The sequence below is a fragment of the Heterobasidion irregulare genome (genome assembly GCF_000320585.1).
Source record: "Heterobasidion irregulare TC 32-1 unplaced genomic scaffold scaffold_09, whole genome shotgun sequence".
Taxonomy (NCBI): Eukaryota; Fungi; Basidiomycota; class Agaricomycetes; order Russulales; family Bondarzewiaceae; genus Heterobasidion; species Heterobasidion irregulare.
This window is the reverse complement of record NW_009258205.1, coordinates 46882-61698: the sequence shown is the minus strand read 5'-3', so window position 1 is coordinate 61698 and position 14817 is coordinate 46882. Positions and strand designations below refer to the sequence as shown.

Here is a 14817-nt window from a genome sequence, read left to right as displayed (position 1 = left end):
CGCTGGACTTATCGGGAACCATTCTCCTGTTTCAGACTCGCTGCCTTGTTCAAGCCTGCATTCCAACGCATAGCCAAAATCCCTCAAGTCTCAGGCGTTTGCTCTTTGCCTATCAGACACTTAGACGCTGAAAATCCTGCACGTTTTGTGTCTTCAGCATTGCTTTGCATGGCGCTGGCATCGTGCAGCCGAGAACCTCCCCTAGACAGACTCATTGTACGTATGCGTCCCAAGCCTGCCGAATCGAATATTCAATAACTACCCACAACGTTCCAAGCCACGTTGCATTGATCCTCTTCAGACCCATTTAGAATGCATAGCTGCGCCCTTCCCTCGACATCAATCTGGACCCCAGCGTCTATCCAGCCGCTCATTGGCGCTCTCTATACCTACCATCTTCTCGTGAGTTCAACAAGCGTCCGTTTCTCATAGGTCCCGACCCCTGCATCCCCTTTTCCTCTCCGCGGTTCCCGCACACCACGTTTGTCGCGCTTGTCCCGTATTTCTTCATCTAGGCCCTTCGCGCAACCCTCCGCTTCCCCCGCTCGTGCGAAGTTCAGCTATCCACGATGTGCGTCATCGATAAGAAGATAAGTGCCCCTACATAGCCGATCTAGGTTCGTCATCGCTCTTCTCTGAGGCACGCATGCTTCTAGCTGACCCTGCGTGGTGAGGACAATCACAGATCATCGAACCTTGTCGGTGTGTGTGCGACCTCAAGGCTTGAAGACTACGTCAGCCCCTTATCTCTTTCGCTTCATTGAATAATTCCGCGTTTCGTGCCCATCTCAAAAAGACGATCTTGGATATATTTATGCTGCTATCACTCTTTCACGACACCGTTGCTTCTGGGTATAGTGTACTCATTGCCTACTTTGGCTCGCAGCGGTCTACCTTATCAGTACCTTGCTTGAGTATTGCTCGATCGGGCACCGTTTTCGTTGATTGTGTTCTTTCTGTGTGCGAAAAGTTCCAGGTGTGTAAACGACGCTTCTGACCGATCCTCGTGATCAAGTCACTACCACCGTGCCGCGGTCCTTCCCTCGAATTGTGCTATTCTCGACGTCATCCCCACGGCCAGTCCTTCCTGCAATGTCTATCTATGTTATGTCTGTGGGAGATATCTGTGAATAGGCTCAGCTACGACTTGAACCTCCTGTCGGTGATTAAGTTTGGATCTATACTCTATCTCATGCCGGACGTACAGGATTCTTTCAGAGTGAAGTTAGAGTTCGCCTCGGAGGCACGCAGGTGACGGACGGATCTATTTGAGAAAGACGCGTCTGTCTTGACTTTCACAACGGCTTGCCGCTCGTTTCCGCGAGCCTTATTTAGAATCAACGGTCAGGAGGCTGGCCAGGCCTCCTGGTATGCACTGCGATGGGTAACAAAGTTTATACGTTTTCTGTTAGTCTTGACGGCATGGTGCGCCCATCGCCTTAAACAGCTGGTTCGGCAGGGATTGAATCGCCGTGTCTTCCACCTATAGGGGTGTATGTACTCGTAACTTCTACTGTATATCTGTATACAATCTCCTCGTGTATAACTCATTTGCCTTGTCTGCAGTACGGCGCAATATACTCCTGACGCATCTCATTTTCTTATGTCAGTAACTCCTTGCGGACTGGAAGGAGATGGGTTTTCTGGTCAGGGGTGTGCTCGAAGGCGGGAGAGCGCACGCCGTCCGTCGGGCAGAGCGCTGTTCTCACGCTTTTGGCCTTTGAGCGCCTGAGCGCCTGTTTGGGGCTTTCAGGAACACGCACAGTATTGTTGCCCACAGTTTGCCATTATCCTCTCCAGACATATGCTCGATTGACATCATATCGGTCACTTACAGTCGAACTCATACAGCCTCATGCAGCTAGACTATATATTCCACATAACGTTTCTATCTATGAGACAAGCATTGCAGGATCATGTGTTCCATACTAAGCGCGAGCGTGCCGCAACGGCACCGTCCATCCCAAGTCTACTGGGGCAATGCTGCGCAACATCCTATTATTATGGGCTGTTGGAGGCGCTGACATTGGTGTGTTTTCAGTCCCTCTGACATGCGAGACACGAACAGTGCTGTGCATCCTGAACCACATAAAGACAAGCGGTTCACACCAACTTTAGCGCCCGCAATACCCAAACATCCCTCCCACACTCGTATAACTCAGCCACACAATGTCCAGCACATTTGGAGACGCTTCCACTGTTGTTGAAGGACATAGTAATAACTTTGGCCATAAGGACCTCTCAACTGGCAAACACTCGAGTCCATCTCGCCCAAGCGGCAGCAACGTGATGATGGCAGCGGGAGATTTCACGACGACAATAGACTACCTTGCGGGGGAGCGACAGTTCTTCGTGAAGATCGGGAAAGATGGATTGGATGGCGCGTTGCGCACGCTGGATGAGCAATTGCGACAGGTGTGTTCGTATCAGTCATTGCAGTGCATCATGCGTTGCTTACCACTTGAACGGTGCACTGGCGTAGTCCGGACACAACAAGATCATATCTAAGAAGGTCCATGCGGCTCATATTACCCTTATCATCGTGTTGTCTTGTTCACCATCTTTCCACTTATGTAGAAACCCACAGATTGGATTGGAAAGGAAGTCACACCCGGGCGGCTGGGCCTCGTAAATCATGGCGGGCTCCCCAAGGTGCTCACGCAACCGGGGCGGTACCCTGGGTTTCCGCTGAGAAACTGGTGGGCGCGGAGCTGGCAGGGCACCAAGGGGCGTGCGTCATATCACAAATGCGTGGTGTTGGAATATCGGCTGACGTGTAGCCGTAGTATCGGACACGGTTGTAGAGTTTCAGGGCCTGACCATCGTACAGGTCTCGCAGAACCAAGTAAGAGTCGCGTTTCCTCTGTAAGTTCTTATTCCGAATGACGTCTCTTGATATCATAGGCTGCGGTAATATCCGACCCCCAGGTATGTATGCTACAGGCCGGCGTCAGCCTATGGATACTGAGTCTTGCTCTTAGAATCATATCTTCGTCGTGAAGAACGCTGGTTTCGTCGCCTACGGCATTCATGGGTCTTATGACGTCCTTGCAATTGTCGACCAGACTCATCTCCCTGGGACCGTCAAGGACCGGATCACAGGCTCTATACTCGGAGCAGTGCATGATGTCAAGATGACGAGTACAGTTGCAGGAAAAGCTCAAGAGTTTATCGTCGCGATGTTGTATGTTGATCTCGAGTTCATTTGCATTGAACTTGGTGACCAAAATTCCCTGATCCATCTATGCTTTTAGCTTGAACATTCCCGCAAATAATTGTGCAATTCTGCAGAAGGGCAACGACCTTGAGCTTCTTCCTGCAGGGCAACACTATATCACAAACCCAAACGTGACGCTCCGAGGGTTGTATACGCTAGGCGAGAATCAAATCGAGATGCCAACGAAGGACATGTACGTCCTTCAACCCACCGGATAACGAGGTAGCGGAATCGACTGACCTTGTGCATGGTAGATTTACGCGCGACCAAGTTCCTGTTAGCTTGACAATTTATCTGAAATGGCAGCTCACAGAACCTCTCAAGGTACTTGCGACATTTGTTAGGAAGAGTATAAACTGATAGATCCAATATTTATTAGCTTGCCGCGCACGGCTATCATACTCCATATGACGCTCTCAGGTTTGATTCTCATTTACTCTGAAATTGAGACTGTTCATAAACGTTAGTTGATGTCAGGGACAAGACGCAGTCCATCCTCACGCAGATCGTTGCGCACTGTATATCTGATCGCCCACTTCGTAACGTCTAGCTCATTTTGATTTTTAACGCAGTGGACTACAGTTCCATGGTGAAGCAGCGTTCCCTCGGGCCCGATAATATGGAGGACGGAACAGATCCTTCTTCGCCCTTCCTAGACGCCCTTCGTACTCGTGCAATGGACGATATGCACGTTGCTTCATTGGAGTATGGGATTGTACTGAAAGACCTCGCTGTGATTGACCGACAGTTCAAAGGTACGCCGTCTTTCTACTAGCGGTCAGTGCACATTGCCGATATGCGTCGGTCTTCTACATAGGCGATATTGCGACAACGATGGACAAGCTGACGACACGTGCCCTACAGGCTCAAGTTGAGGCTGCGGTATGTTTCATCTAATCTTCAACAGTGATCTCGTTCTGATTTTGGCCCTCGATTAGAATGTTGACCGAGAAAACAGCAATAAAGTCAAGCAAGAGGAGGGCGCACTCTCAGTGGCGCGAATCAGGGCTCAAGCACGCAATGTAAGTGTCACGCTCAAGATGCTCGTTTGGACCATCGTTGATTCTGTTCTGGGCTCTCGGATGTGCTATAGACTGAAGCGGATGCAGAAGCCTACTCTGTTGTTGCCGCAGCGAAAGCTTCTGCTAAACGCACACAAATTGAAGCTGAGGCCCAAGCCTCAGCGACTCGTCTCGCTGCAGAAGCAGAAGCAGAAGCCGTTCGCGTCAAGGCCCTGGCAGACGCTGCGGTGGTTGATTCATTTGCTCGAGAGATGGAACTCCGTAGAAACGAAGTCGAGAGGGTCGGGGCGTTTGGGAACAAGGCCGTCTTCGTCCCTATTGAGAATACGGGATATTCAAACCCAATGCTCACGGGGTTGGCGGCGGGTATCGGGGCAGATATGAAGAAATCCTGATCCGAGAATCTTGTTTCCCTTTCTGCACGTCGTCAGTGTTTGTTTGCCTTTGTCGTTTACACTGTCGATCTCATGTTACCTACTACTATGTACTTATTATTACTTCACCATGGCCTAACTCTCCCTATCAACACTACCTATCGAATTTTCTTCCGTCTGACATACAGCAATTGGTACAAGACAGTCATATTTCGCCGTAGCAAAGACTGCGATGACTGATGAAATGGTCAAACGTTTTGACGTCACCAGAATTTGAGCTCGGTCTGTACTCGTTCACAGGCACCCTCATTCTCATTTCGCAATTTGTAGACAAGGAAGGAACAAACTTGGGCGAGTGTCCCCCCAAATCGAAAAGCGTCAATTCATGCAAAAACCCATCACAAGTTTGAAGACGCAAAGATGAGAGTAATGATGAAGACCCCTTTGAGTATATAACAAGAAATGTATTCCTACCTTTATTTCGCGACGACGCCGAGAGGAGTCTTGGCCATAACACTGATGACTTCGAACAACACCTACAAAGCGAGACAAGAGTCAGAACAAGCGTCGAGCAAGCGGAGAACATGATACTAACGTCAGCAGCAGCCATGGTCGTGAGTTCCGCGTTAGTATCATATGCCGGGGCAACCTCGACAATATCGGCAGAAACGATTTTCAGACCATCGAGACCGCGCAGAATTGTTCTCAATTCGCGAGTGGACCATCCGCCCGTCTCAGGCGTGCCGGTTGCAGGCGCAAAAGCGGGATCGATTGAGTCAATCTAGTCGAAAGTGTCAACAATTGTGAGTTCTATATGACTTGGAGAGCAAACGGGACGTGTGTACTAACATCGATAGAGAGATATACCGGCGAGTCGCCTACCGTCTCCCTGATCTTCTTAATGATGCCGGCGGTACCTGAGGGAGAAGAAATGCGAGATTATCATGAAGGACTTGATGATGGGACCACATAGTAAGTACGAACCAATAGTGTCAATCTCTCTCGCCTCAATCCTCTGGAATCCTGATTCGTCGTCATTGGCGTAGTCAGCTGGACCGGAGAGCGTAGTTCGGATAGCGCCGTGCTGTATAAAAGGAAAAACTAGGATCACCGAGCTCGACCAAATATGAAGGAACGAAAACGAGATCAAGGGAACTTTGGATACTTGCAATTGAGCTTCCGTTCTTGATCAGGCCCTCCTGGCTAGCCCAGTAGAAGTAAGTACCGTGATTGATAGCCGCTTGGGAAGAGGGTGCACCGCCGAAGACCGAAGGCTTCCATGTGTCCAGATGAGAGTCGAAGTGGATGACAGAGATGGCGCCATAGGCGGTATATATAGACCTCAGCAGCGGAAGGACAATAGTGTGGTCCCCCCCGAGGGTGATAATCCTGGGGTGGTGCTTGCCATCCAAGGCGATAGACTGCAGAGGCTGTCCCGTCAATGAATCATTACCCAGCGGAGAAAAGGGCGTGCGGTGCAATAGTTCCTTGTGGCCGTCCTCGATCTGCTTGATAGCATACGCGTTGTCGTAGGGAGTTACGGGAATGTCGCCGCAGTCAACGATCTTCAGACCAGACTGGAAGGGGTTAACTTCGAGGGGAACGTTGTAGCCTCCGTACAGAGTGAGTCGTCGTGAGCCGGCGCGAATTCCGGCAGGCCCAAAGCGAGCTCCAGGTCTGTATGACGTCCCGGTGTCCTGGCATCGATAAGCATTACCACGTCGAAATACATCACATGCACTTACAAATGGTGCTCCAAGGAATGCAATGTCGAAAGCGGCATTCTTCTCCTTGGTCAAACATTGCTGCCACGGAAGTCTTGCAAACGTTGTAATCCCAGAGAAAATTGAGTCCGCAGTGACTGATATAGAAAGGTTGAAAGAAGAGGTGGCAGACGGTATATGTAGACCTTACCGTCGTTGTCTCCAGGATAGAGCGCCTGATAGGGGAATCGGACATAGTCCAAGGGCATCTGATCGTCATGGTCGTGGTCATGGGAAAAGGATGGCGATATAATCGCAAGAAGTAATATCACAATCTGGTTCTTCATCGTATAAGAGGGAACGGGACGGTGGGGATCTTTCGTTTGTCGAGGAGAGGAGGGGCTTTTAAGCCAAAAACTGCTCAAACATAAGCCTCAGTGTGTATGAGGATGACGATATTCTACACCTCATGACTGACGTTTTATTATCGGAATGCCGAGGACCGATGAGGCGATCGGTTCTTTATCACAGGAGCTCACAGGAGTTGGATTCTTGTCTGCCTTGAGGTGATCGAGGACCGCCTTATCGGTACAGACGTGATAAGGCTCAATCCATGAAAAATTTCCCGAACCCCGAAATGCCCTGAGACGCCCCAACCTTACCATTTCCTCGTACAGGGTCATCACGAGCTGTTGTGAACTGCAGTGTGACCGAAGAACATCAGAGCTATGACAAGGGAGGCGCTCACATGGCAGGACCTTGGGAGGAAAGAACCATGAGATCCGTTCACCTCTGGAACTGGCTATGGACTCAAGTCCTGCGGAAAAGAGACGAGCGAGGGAATTCTTTATCCGCGGCTACACTAGGTGCACAGCGCGCATTATCTGGAGAGACAGTATCGCATCAGATGTATAGCTGATTGTGATCTGTTAGAGATAAGATAGCATTTCAATTCGACCGGGTGTCGGAGTCCCATGTTCAGGCTGAGAAGAACTTGTCCCAGCTGAGGGACCGATGACGGCCTTGAGGCGAGGCATTCGGATGGATAGTTACCCTATCGAGTGACTTCATGTCCAAGATAGCTTCCTCAGGCGTTACTTCAGGGTTTACACTGAGCCTTTCGCCTCAAAACAAGGGTGTGCATCGTATCACGAGCTACATCGCATGTGGATGCATAAGCGCACATGAGTCGCTGACGGAACCTGGAGCTAAACGGAGTGGACCAAGACTGCGGATCGATAGGAGAAATAATTATGAGAGAAGAACATATAAAGGATCGCGTTACGTTGAATACTGTCGAGGAAGACATGGCTTCGACTGCTGAAGCAGATGAGAGGGCGACTTTGCTTGACGCCAGCAGACGAGCGTCAATTCCAACCTACGAAGCCAATCCCGAAGGAGAAACCCGTCGCCAACCGGGTGGCGCCACTTCATTCGAATTTCTTGCCCTTCTCAGACACTCTTACCCCGGTATGGCTTGCATCCCTCATCTGTCTTTGCCACTGACAATGGTCATCGCACAGTCATCCTTTCATATATCCTACAAAACTCGATCCAGACTATCTCCATCTTTATCGCTGGGTATCTTGGCTCCAATGAGCTCTCAGTCGCTGCCTTTTCGCTCATGCTGGCATTCGTGACTGGCGAGTACTCGACTTTTGACACACTTTTCCCTGCATGATCCCACGTCTATAATTGTATAGGATGGTGTGTTGCACTGGGAGGCACAACAGCTCTCGATACCTTGGGTTCTCAGGCTTTCACTGGGGGAAAACATTCTGCCGACTTATCCGTTCACTTCCAGCGATGTGTCCTGCTCTTATGGATCCTCTTCGTACCTGTCGGCATTCTCTGGACCAAGTCATCCTCTATTCTGCTGTATCTTGGTCAGGATGACAATCTGTCTTATGATACTGAGCGTTATCTGCGCATTCTTCTATACGGCGCCCCCGGATATATTGCTTTCGAGAGTCTGAAGAAATATCTCCAATGCCAAGGTCAACAACTATCGCTCTAGTATATTGACGCATCATTCTAATTATTTCTCAGGGATTATGGCCTTGTCTACTATTGTTCTGTGCATCGTCTCCCCTGTCAATGTCCTTCTGAACATCGCCCTCATTCACTACACGCCGCTTCGACTCTGGGGTTCTGCCGTAGCGCTGACGATAACTTATTGGCTTTCGTTTGGGCTTTTGACACTCTTTACGATCTATAGTCCAGTTCACCATCGCAACAAAACTTGGGGAGGTATACGGTTGCGTGCAGTATTCGAATTTCAAAGCTGTGTGCTCTTTTTGAAATTGGCTCTTCCTGGTATTCTTATGGTCGGCACAGAGTGGTGCGTCTGGGTTCAATATGGCCAAATATTCTCTGGGGCTCCATGAATATTTTGAATCTAGGGCTGCTTTTGAGATAGTCGCATTAGCCGCGGGACGACTTGGGCATGTCTCCCTGGCCGCCCAGTCCGTGATCATGACCACAGATCAGAGTAAGTCGCACTTTCATCAGAACGTCTATACTGCTTACGGATGCCCTACGAATCTCATGTATTCAGTTCTGAATACGATACCTTTCGGCATCGGTAATAGATCATCACCCAATCATCGCTTTCCCTGTCTTATAGTATTTTCCAGGAGTAGCGGCTTCTATACGTGTTGGGAACCTGATCGGATCCAAAGATGCCCCCGGCGCCAAACTTGCAGGACACATGTCGGCCTACATGAGCGTTATTGCTGGCTCTATTGTGATGGTGGTGCTGATATGTGCCAAAGATGTATATTTTTCAACTCCGTCATGATGGGCGCGACGCTCATCTATTCATTTCCAGGTCTATGGTTATATCTTTAGCGACGAAGAAGAGGTCATTCGGCTTGTCAGTCAAGTCATGCCATTAGTGGCTTCTTTCCAGGTACGCCCAGCGCTCCTCGTTCGCGAGATAGCTCACTGGGGCGCTTCTGAGCGATTTGGGGTTTCGTAGATCGCAGATGGCTTGGCTGGATCTTGTGGTGGTGTGCTGCGTGGACAAGGTATACCCGAAACATCTTATCTCTCGACTGTATACTTAAGTCGAATCCTCAAGGCCGTCAGCATCTAGGAGCATTATTTAACATCATTGCGTACTATATTCTGGCTCTGCCTATTGGAATCTCATTGGCTTTTCGCCATGGTCTTGGACTCCAGGGACTTTGGATCGGTACGTGATGCGCTATGCGCCTTCCGCAATCATGAATTCCGATCATGTTCCTTCTTTAGGTCAAGTTGTGGCGCTCTTCCTCGTTGGTTTAGGCGAATATTTCGTCGTTTGGCTTGGTACAGATTGGGAGAAACAAGTCCAGAAAGGTGTTGAACGAAACAATAGAGGAACGATCGGTCAAGGGTACGCCACTTTCGAATGAGAAGATACAATTACAGTAAATGAGTTATGTTAGCTATGTATGATGATGACTAGAGCTGATTCTGTCAGTATACAATACGGTGGGCTGAGGGATTGGGAAAATGCGTTGTTATGCTCATGACTTGTCTTGCATGCTGTCTTTCTCCTTTTCCATGATCTCCACGTCTTTCGCGAGTTTCCTCTTCTCCACCGTTCTTCCGCCTTTACTTGACCACACGCCGCCTGTGATTCCACCCTTTTCGAAGATGTAGTCGATATCTTCCAACTCCAAGCCTTTCGTCTCTGGGAAGAACGCATATACAAGTGGGACCCATAGTGCGTTCGTAATGGCGAATATGATAAAAACTTTCCAGTTGATGTTGGCTATCGCTGGGGGTGTCATCTCAACCACGGCGAAGACGCACATCCAGTTGAAGAACGATGCGATGGCGGAGCCTCGCGAACGGATACGCGTCGTAGTGATCTGGACATTCAATAAGCTCATGTCGCCGAGACAGGTCAACGGTAATTAACAAACCTCGGCAGGGTACAGCCACGGAATTGGTAGGTATCCTATTCCGAGGAAGATTTGGAAGATAAACACGAAGGCCGTCGCACCGTACGCGGCGTTTGTCGAGCCTGTTGACAACAAAATTGACACGATGATGAAGCATAGAGATTGTCCTGCCGCGGAAATCATCAACAAAGGTCTTCTGCCGAATCGGTCTACAGTCTAATACCGAGGGACGTTCAGTACTTGTTCTTGTATAATACCAAATTTGCTTACCCAGAGGGGAATAAATGAAGCAACCATGTACGTGCATGCTGTCCCACCGCCAAGGAGAAGTGACAAGTTACGCGACAAGCCCATGGTGTTCTGATACACAATAGGTGCGAGATAGCTGAGATAATATCAGCAATGGACGATCGCATAAAAAGGCATCGGCGTACTTGATCATATTCGCTCTAAATCCATATGTGAGTATTTTTCTCGAGAAAGATAGAAGATGAGATAAACGCACCCCGTGAATTGCTGCATCACGTTCACGCCCACACACAGACATATCCTCCTGAAATTCCCCAAGGGTCCTCCTTCGAGCAACTCGCGATAGCGGAAAGGCCCTAAGAAGTCATAAGGAATCGCACGCTGGCACTAAGGCGCGATGCAAACCTCCAGCACTCTCTTGCATCAGTGATACCTCGATTTCTTTCTTCTTCTCGAGAACTTCTGGGTCGTCTAACTCTTTATCCTCCAGTTGGGCTAATATCCTTGTGCCCTCCTCTATCCTACCGCGCGCGATTAGCCAACGGGGAGAATCCGGGAGGACCATTCCTTGGAGAAGAAGGCAAACCGCAAAGAACGCTTGAAAGCCTGTGGACCAAGCAGCGAGCAAATAATTTAAAAAAAGTCGACTCAGTGCTGAGAAGAGATACCATATACATACCGACCGGAAGACGCCATTGAGCAGGCCCGCTGACGAATGACATGCCGTAGTCCAGCCAATATGCCTGAAGATGATTCAAAGTAAGAGTATAGAGTTGAATCAAACTACTCAGTGCCTACTATGACAAGCCCAACGATAGTGATAGTTGAGTTGAGACACACCAAAGAGCCACGAATATGAGCTCCACATGTTTCAGACTGGTATACAGGGATGGAGGACGAATTGAAGCCATTGCCCTGTGAAGACCGAAGTCTGTCAAGAGAACACGGGTACGTACAGAAATATGGACTCACGATACCAGTCACAATTCGTCCAGCATATAGCTGGGCCCTTGTTGTCGAGCTCGTAAGGATTGCCTGCACAGTGCAATCTGAGCATGTAAAGGGTGTCGAGCTTGACGGAAGACTTACGGTACCAATGATCATAGTGATTGCGCCAGCCATAATCATCCTCTTTCTCCCAATGCGTTCTCCGAATACAAATACAAAAAGGCTTCCCACTGCACAGCCTATATCCTGGACACCTCGTACATTAGCTTGTGACTGTCACGTAAAAACTATCCAACTCACGTATATCGCGACCTACAGCGCCAAAAAAAAAAACTTGAGTTAAGAGCGATATCATGGTATCAAAATGAAAACCTCACTATCGTTCCCTGCGTCGTAGGATTTGGATTCCCGAAGTCGCGTCCAAACTGATTATCTGCACCAATCTAAACGTGCGAGAACAAGTTAGCAACCATTCACGCGTAGATACGAGGCGGGGCATACAATACCAGACATCACGCCTTGGTCGTAACCTAGCAATAAGAATCCCTGGCAGCAGCATGCTAGTCATGGCAGGTCAAAAACATAAGTATACTGGAGGGAGATTGTATTCAGCGGACCTGTGATCGCAATGACCAACCACTTCCCTCGAAGGGATGTCGTATACATCCCGAGTCAGTTGGTTGGGATTGTCGACAGACGTGGAGATGGCTGTGTGCGAGAAGCTAGAGGAGGCTAGAAAATTGTGGAAGGCATGGGGACTATTTGGAGGATGCGGCTAGGATGAACACATGATGACCGCCAGGGGGAATGGTTGCGCCCTTGCGGTGCGACAAATGACATCCCTGGTCATGGGCCCCAGAAGACAAGACGCTAGAGCTCAGAGTTTCGTAAGAAGATATGAGGGGTAGAGTCACTGAGGGTCGGAGAAGGCCGAGAAATGCGGGGGAAGCCAGAGCCGCGGAATTTTGAATTGAGCGTGATCATGTCCCCACGGCCCGCTGGCGAGCGACAAGGCCAACTCGACCATCATCTGCAGCTCGTCCCTCAGCTGTTCAAATCTTTACCTCCTTCAGCTGATCCCTTTTGTCGGCCCACTTTTTCTTTCCAGTCTCCCCACATTCTTCTTTCCAGCGCAAGAACATCGACCCATAGTCCCACCGTCAGCTGACGACATCATTATCTCGTCTAAAAACCTTTGATGGAGCTGAGGGAACTCGAAATCTCGCGTCGGATTCGAGACGTTCGTTGCCTGTAGTTATGTCACCGTCTTTGTTTCCTACCATCACCAAGGTCAAGACATACCTGGTTGGAGGGGTACGTCCTAAATGTTGTATGATCGGTACTCTCAAACCTATAGTGGTTATGCCTTAGGAAGGCGATGGCGCAGATTATCACTCGCAGAGCCGAGGGCATTGGATCATTGATAGTCCGATAGCAAACCCTATGTGCGTTTGTTCGCCCTTTTGCACCCTGTTCTGGCTTACACAAGCGCAGGTCTCGCTACTCAAACTACAAGACTTCCCGCGTTCAATGGGGCATCAACGTCCTCGGTTCTTTCTGCATTGAGATACATGCGTCGGATGGCACAATAGGGTTTGCGACAGGTCTAGGTGGGCCGCCTGCCTGCTGGCTCGTGCATGCTCACTTCAAGCGCTTCCTCATCGACGCTGATCCTCGCGATACCAACATGCTTTGGGACCAGATGTATCGCGCGTCGATGTTCTACGGGCGCAAGGGCTTTGTCATAACCGTCATATCTTGCATCGATTTGGCCATTTGGGACTTGCTGGGCAAGATTCGGGGCGAGCCAGTTTACAAGCTCATCGGAGGTCTTACCAAGGAGTTTCTGAGTCTCTACTCCACCGGGCCGTTGCCTGCAGAAGCGAAAAGATTAGGATTCTGGGGTGGAAAGGTGCCGCTACCGTATGGTCCTGAAGAGCCTGGAGGCTTGAAGAAGAATTTCGATTTTCTTGCAGAGCATCGTCGTGCTGTAGGACCAGACTATCCTATCATGGTCTGTACCATCCCAATATGGTTGTTTCTTGATCTTACCAGATTTACAGGTCGATTGCTACATGAGCCTCAATGTGCAATACGCGATCGAATTGGCGACCAAGTGCCAGTCACTCGACATTGAATGGTGGGAAGAGGTTCTGCATCCAGACGACGAGGATGGGTTTAAACGCTTGAAATCTGCTCTTCCGCACATTAAATGGACAACGGGCGAGGTGTGTTTCTTTTGTCAAGCCTTTCTTGTCTCTTGAGTTAATGTCTTTGCATCCAATTCTAAAATAGCACGAGTATACACGTTATGGATTCCGCAAGTTGATTGAAACCCGCTCGATTGACGTTCTACAACCGGACGTAACATGGGTCGGTGGCTTAACCGAACTTCTCAAGATCAGCGCACATGCAGCCGCGTACGATATTCCTGTCGTCCCACACGCTTCAAGTGCCTATAGCTATCACTTCGCTTTGAGCCAGACCAACACGCCGTTTGCCGAGGTATGTAGTTATTCCACGCCTTAGTCTTTTTCACTTGACTGACGAGGCCATGGTCGTAGATTGTGTGCAACGCGCCTGACGGGAAGTCGGTGCAGCCTCCGTTCGGGAGCCTGTTCCTGAACGAGCCGTTACCTCAAAATGGGCGGATAGAAGCCGAGGCGCTTAATAAACCCGGTTTCGGATTAGAGCTCAATCCTGAAATCAAGCTCGTTGAATTCGACGAGGCCTCGTGGAGTATGGGCCATCAGACGAGTGTATAAGTGGGGGTCCAATGTACGTTGTAGTCCGTGTCGTTTGATTTGATTGATGGCTCCGTGCAGACGTATTCACACCTCATAGGATTCAGCGCCTTTCCATTGTACATGCGTCTAGAGATCCGCTTAACGTCCTTAGCAAGCTATCGGGAATACTGCGCAATCAGGCTTCTAGAGTCGATCGTCCCTTCCATTTTCTTTCTTTCTCTCGCTCGAATGAAACACGTTGTTGGCGTGGGTAGACGCAGACGACGAGCATACCAAAGAGCTGTCGCTGGTTCTCGAACTTGTGATTGCTGTCTACTTCAGTGCCGGTATCATCTCAATCTGATTCCTGGCTGGAACCGCGAGCGCCCGTTTTGGGTCTTCGCCTTCCATGTTATCGAGGCATGTGTTGAAGCACGAGGATTCGTGGGAACTATTTCTATTTGCAACTCTGAACCCGCTCAACCCACCCCTGCCCACTCACCGTACCCTTTCTCCATCGCACCTCTGAGCAGCCAGTTTCGAAGTAATTGTAGTCTGCCATCGCCTCGTGAGTGAATAGATAACAAACTGCCGTGGGTATGCTCACTGTAGTTTAGGATATCATCGTGGGTTAGATTTACATGACTGCACGGCCCATGCAAGTGTATGTACTTCTCGCTCAATG

The 14817-nt window shown here is 49.5% G+C and overlaps 6 protein-coding genes across 6 annotated transcripts; 4 read left to right on the top strand and 2 right to left on the bottom strand.

Annotated features, from left to right (window-relative positions):
* Positions 1-1964: 1964 nt before the first annotated feature.
* On the top strand, positions 1965-4793 carry HETIRDRAFT_460196 (uncharacterized protein). Its single transcript, XM_009551428.1, has 14 exons — positions 1965-2415; positions 2483-2512; positions 2578-2731; positions 2787-2845; positions 2905-2928; positions 2982-3184; positions 3255-3410; positions 3472-3541; positions 3597-3637; positions 3695-3735; positions 3790-3972; positions 4035-4099; positions 4156-4239; positions 4311-4793. Exons 1-14 carry the CDS (start codon positions 2170-2172, stop codon positions 4632-4634), a joined length of 1680 nt encoding a protein of 559 aa, XP_009549723.1. The 5' UTR covers positions 1965-2169; the 3' UTR covers positions 4635-4793.
* Positions 4794-5089: 296 nt separating this feature from the next.
* agm1 (agmatinase/arginase 1) lies at positions 5090-6585 on the bottom strand (the record flags this gene model as incomplete). Its single annotated transcript, XM_009551427.1, has 7 exons — positions 5090-5149; positions 5209-5394; positions 5463-5530; positions 5598-5697; positions 5783-6310; positions 6359-6474; positions 6528-6585. The coding sequence occupies 7 exons, from the start codon at positions 6583-6585 to the stop codon at positions 5090-5092; spliced, it is 1116 nt and encodes a 371-aa protein (XP_009549722.1).
* A 1060-nt stretch (positions 6586-7645) lies between these two features.
* On the top strand, positions 7646-9714 carry HETIRDRAFT_126494 (multidrug flippase; the record flags this gene model as incomplete). Its single annotated transcript, XM_009551426.1, has 11 exons — positions 7646-7735; positions 7773-7959; positions 8020-8313; positions 8366-8657; positions 8719-8807; positions 8874-8900; positions 8953-9092; positions 9147-9227; positions 9297-9345; positions 9399-9512; positions 9572-9714. 11 exons carry the CDS (start codon positions 7646-7648, stop codon positions 9712-9714), a joined length of 1506 nt encoding a protein of 501 aa, XP_009549721.1.
* Positions 9708-12072, bottom strand: HETIRDRAFT_67107 (MFS sugar transporter; the record flags this gene model as incomplete). The annotated part of the gene is made up of 14 exons (XM_009551375.1): positions 9708-10176; positions 10231-10425; positions 10480-10594; positions 10644-10658; positions 10715-10814; positions 10864-11064; positions 11138-11201; positions 11257-11373; positions 11431-11493; positions 11548-11652; positions 11707-11718; positions 11784-11849; positions 11908-11966; positions 12024-12072. 14 exons carry the CDS (start codon positions 12070-12072, stop codon positions 9829-9831), a joined length of 1509 nt encoding a protein of 502 aa, XP_009549670.1. The 3' UTR covers positions 9708-9828.
* A 271-nt stretch (positions 12073-12343) lies between these two features.
* HETIRDRAFT_420528 (uncharacterized protein) lies at positions 12344-12574 on the top strand (the record flags this gene model as incomplete). The annotated part of the gene is made up of 1 exon (XM_009551425.1): positions 12344-12574. The coding sequence occupies one exon, from the start codon at positions 12344-12346 to the stop codon at positions 12572-12574; it is 231 nt and encodes a 76-aa protein (XP_009549720.1).
* HETIRDRAFT_435740 (uncharacterized protein) lies at positions 12435-14171 on the top strand (the record flags this gene model as incomplete). Its single annotated transcript, XM_009551424.1, has 6 exons — positions 12435-12720; positions 12778-12851; positions 12901-13420; positions 13470-13634; positions 13702-13911; positions 13971-14171. The coding sequence occupies exons 1-6, from the start codon at positions 12664-12666 to the stop codon at positions 14169-14171; spliced, it is 1227 nt and encodes a 408-aa protein (XP_009549719.1). The 5' UTR covers positions 12435-12663.
* Between the last annotated feature and the right edge of the window lie 646 nt (positions 14172-14817).

Bases quoted from the DNA above. Each gene is read 5' to 3' on its own strand.
- HETIRDRAFT_460196 (XM_009551428.1), top strand. From the start codon at position 2,170: ATGTCCAGCACATTTGGAGACGCTTCCACTGTTGTTGAAGGACATAGT. The intron at 2,416-2,482 runs GTGTGTTCGTAT...GCACTGGCGTAG, and splicing joins TGGATGAGCAATTGCGACAG to TCCGGACACAACAAGATCAT. The intron at 2,929-2,981 runs GTATGTATGCTA...TCTTGCTCTTAG, and splicing joins CGGTAATATCCGACCCCCAG to AATCATATCTTCGTCGTGAA.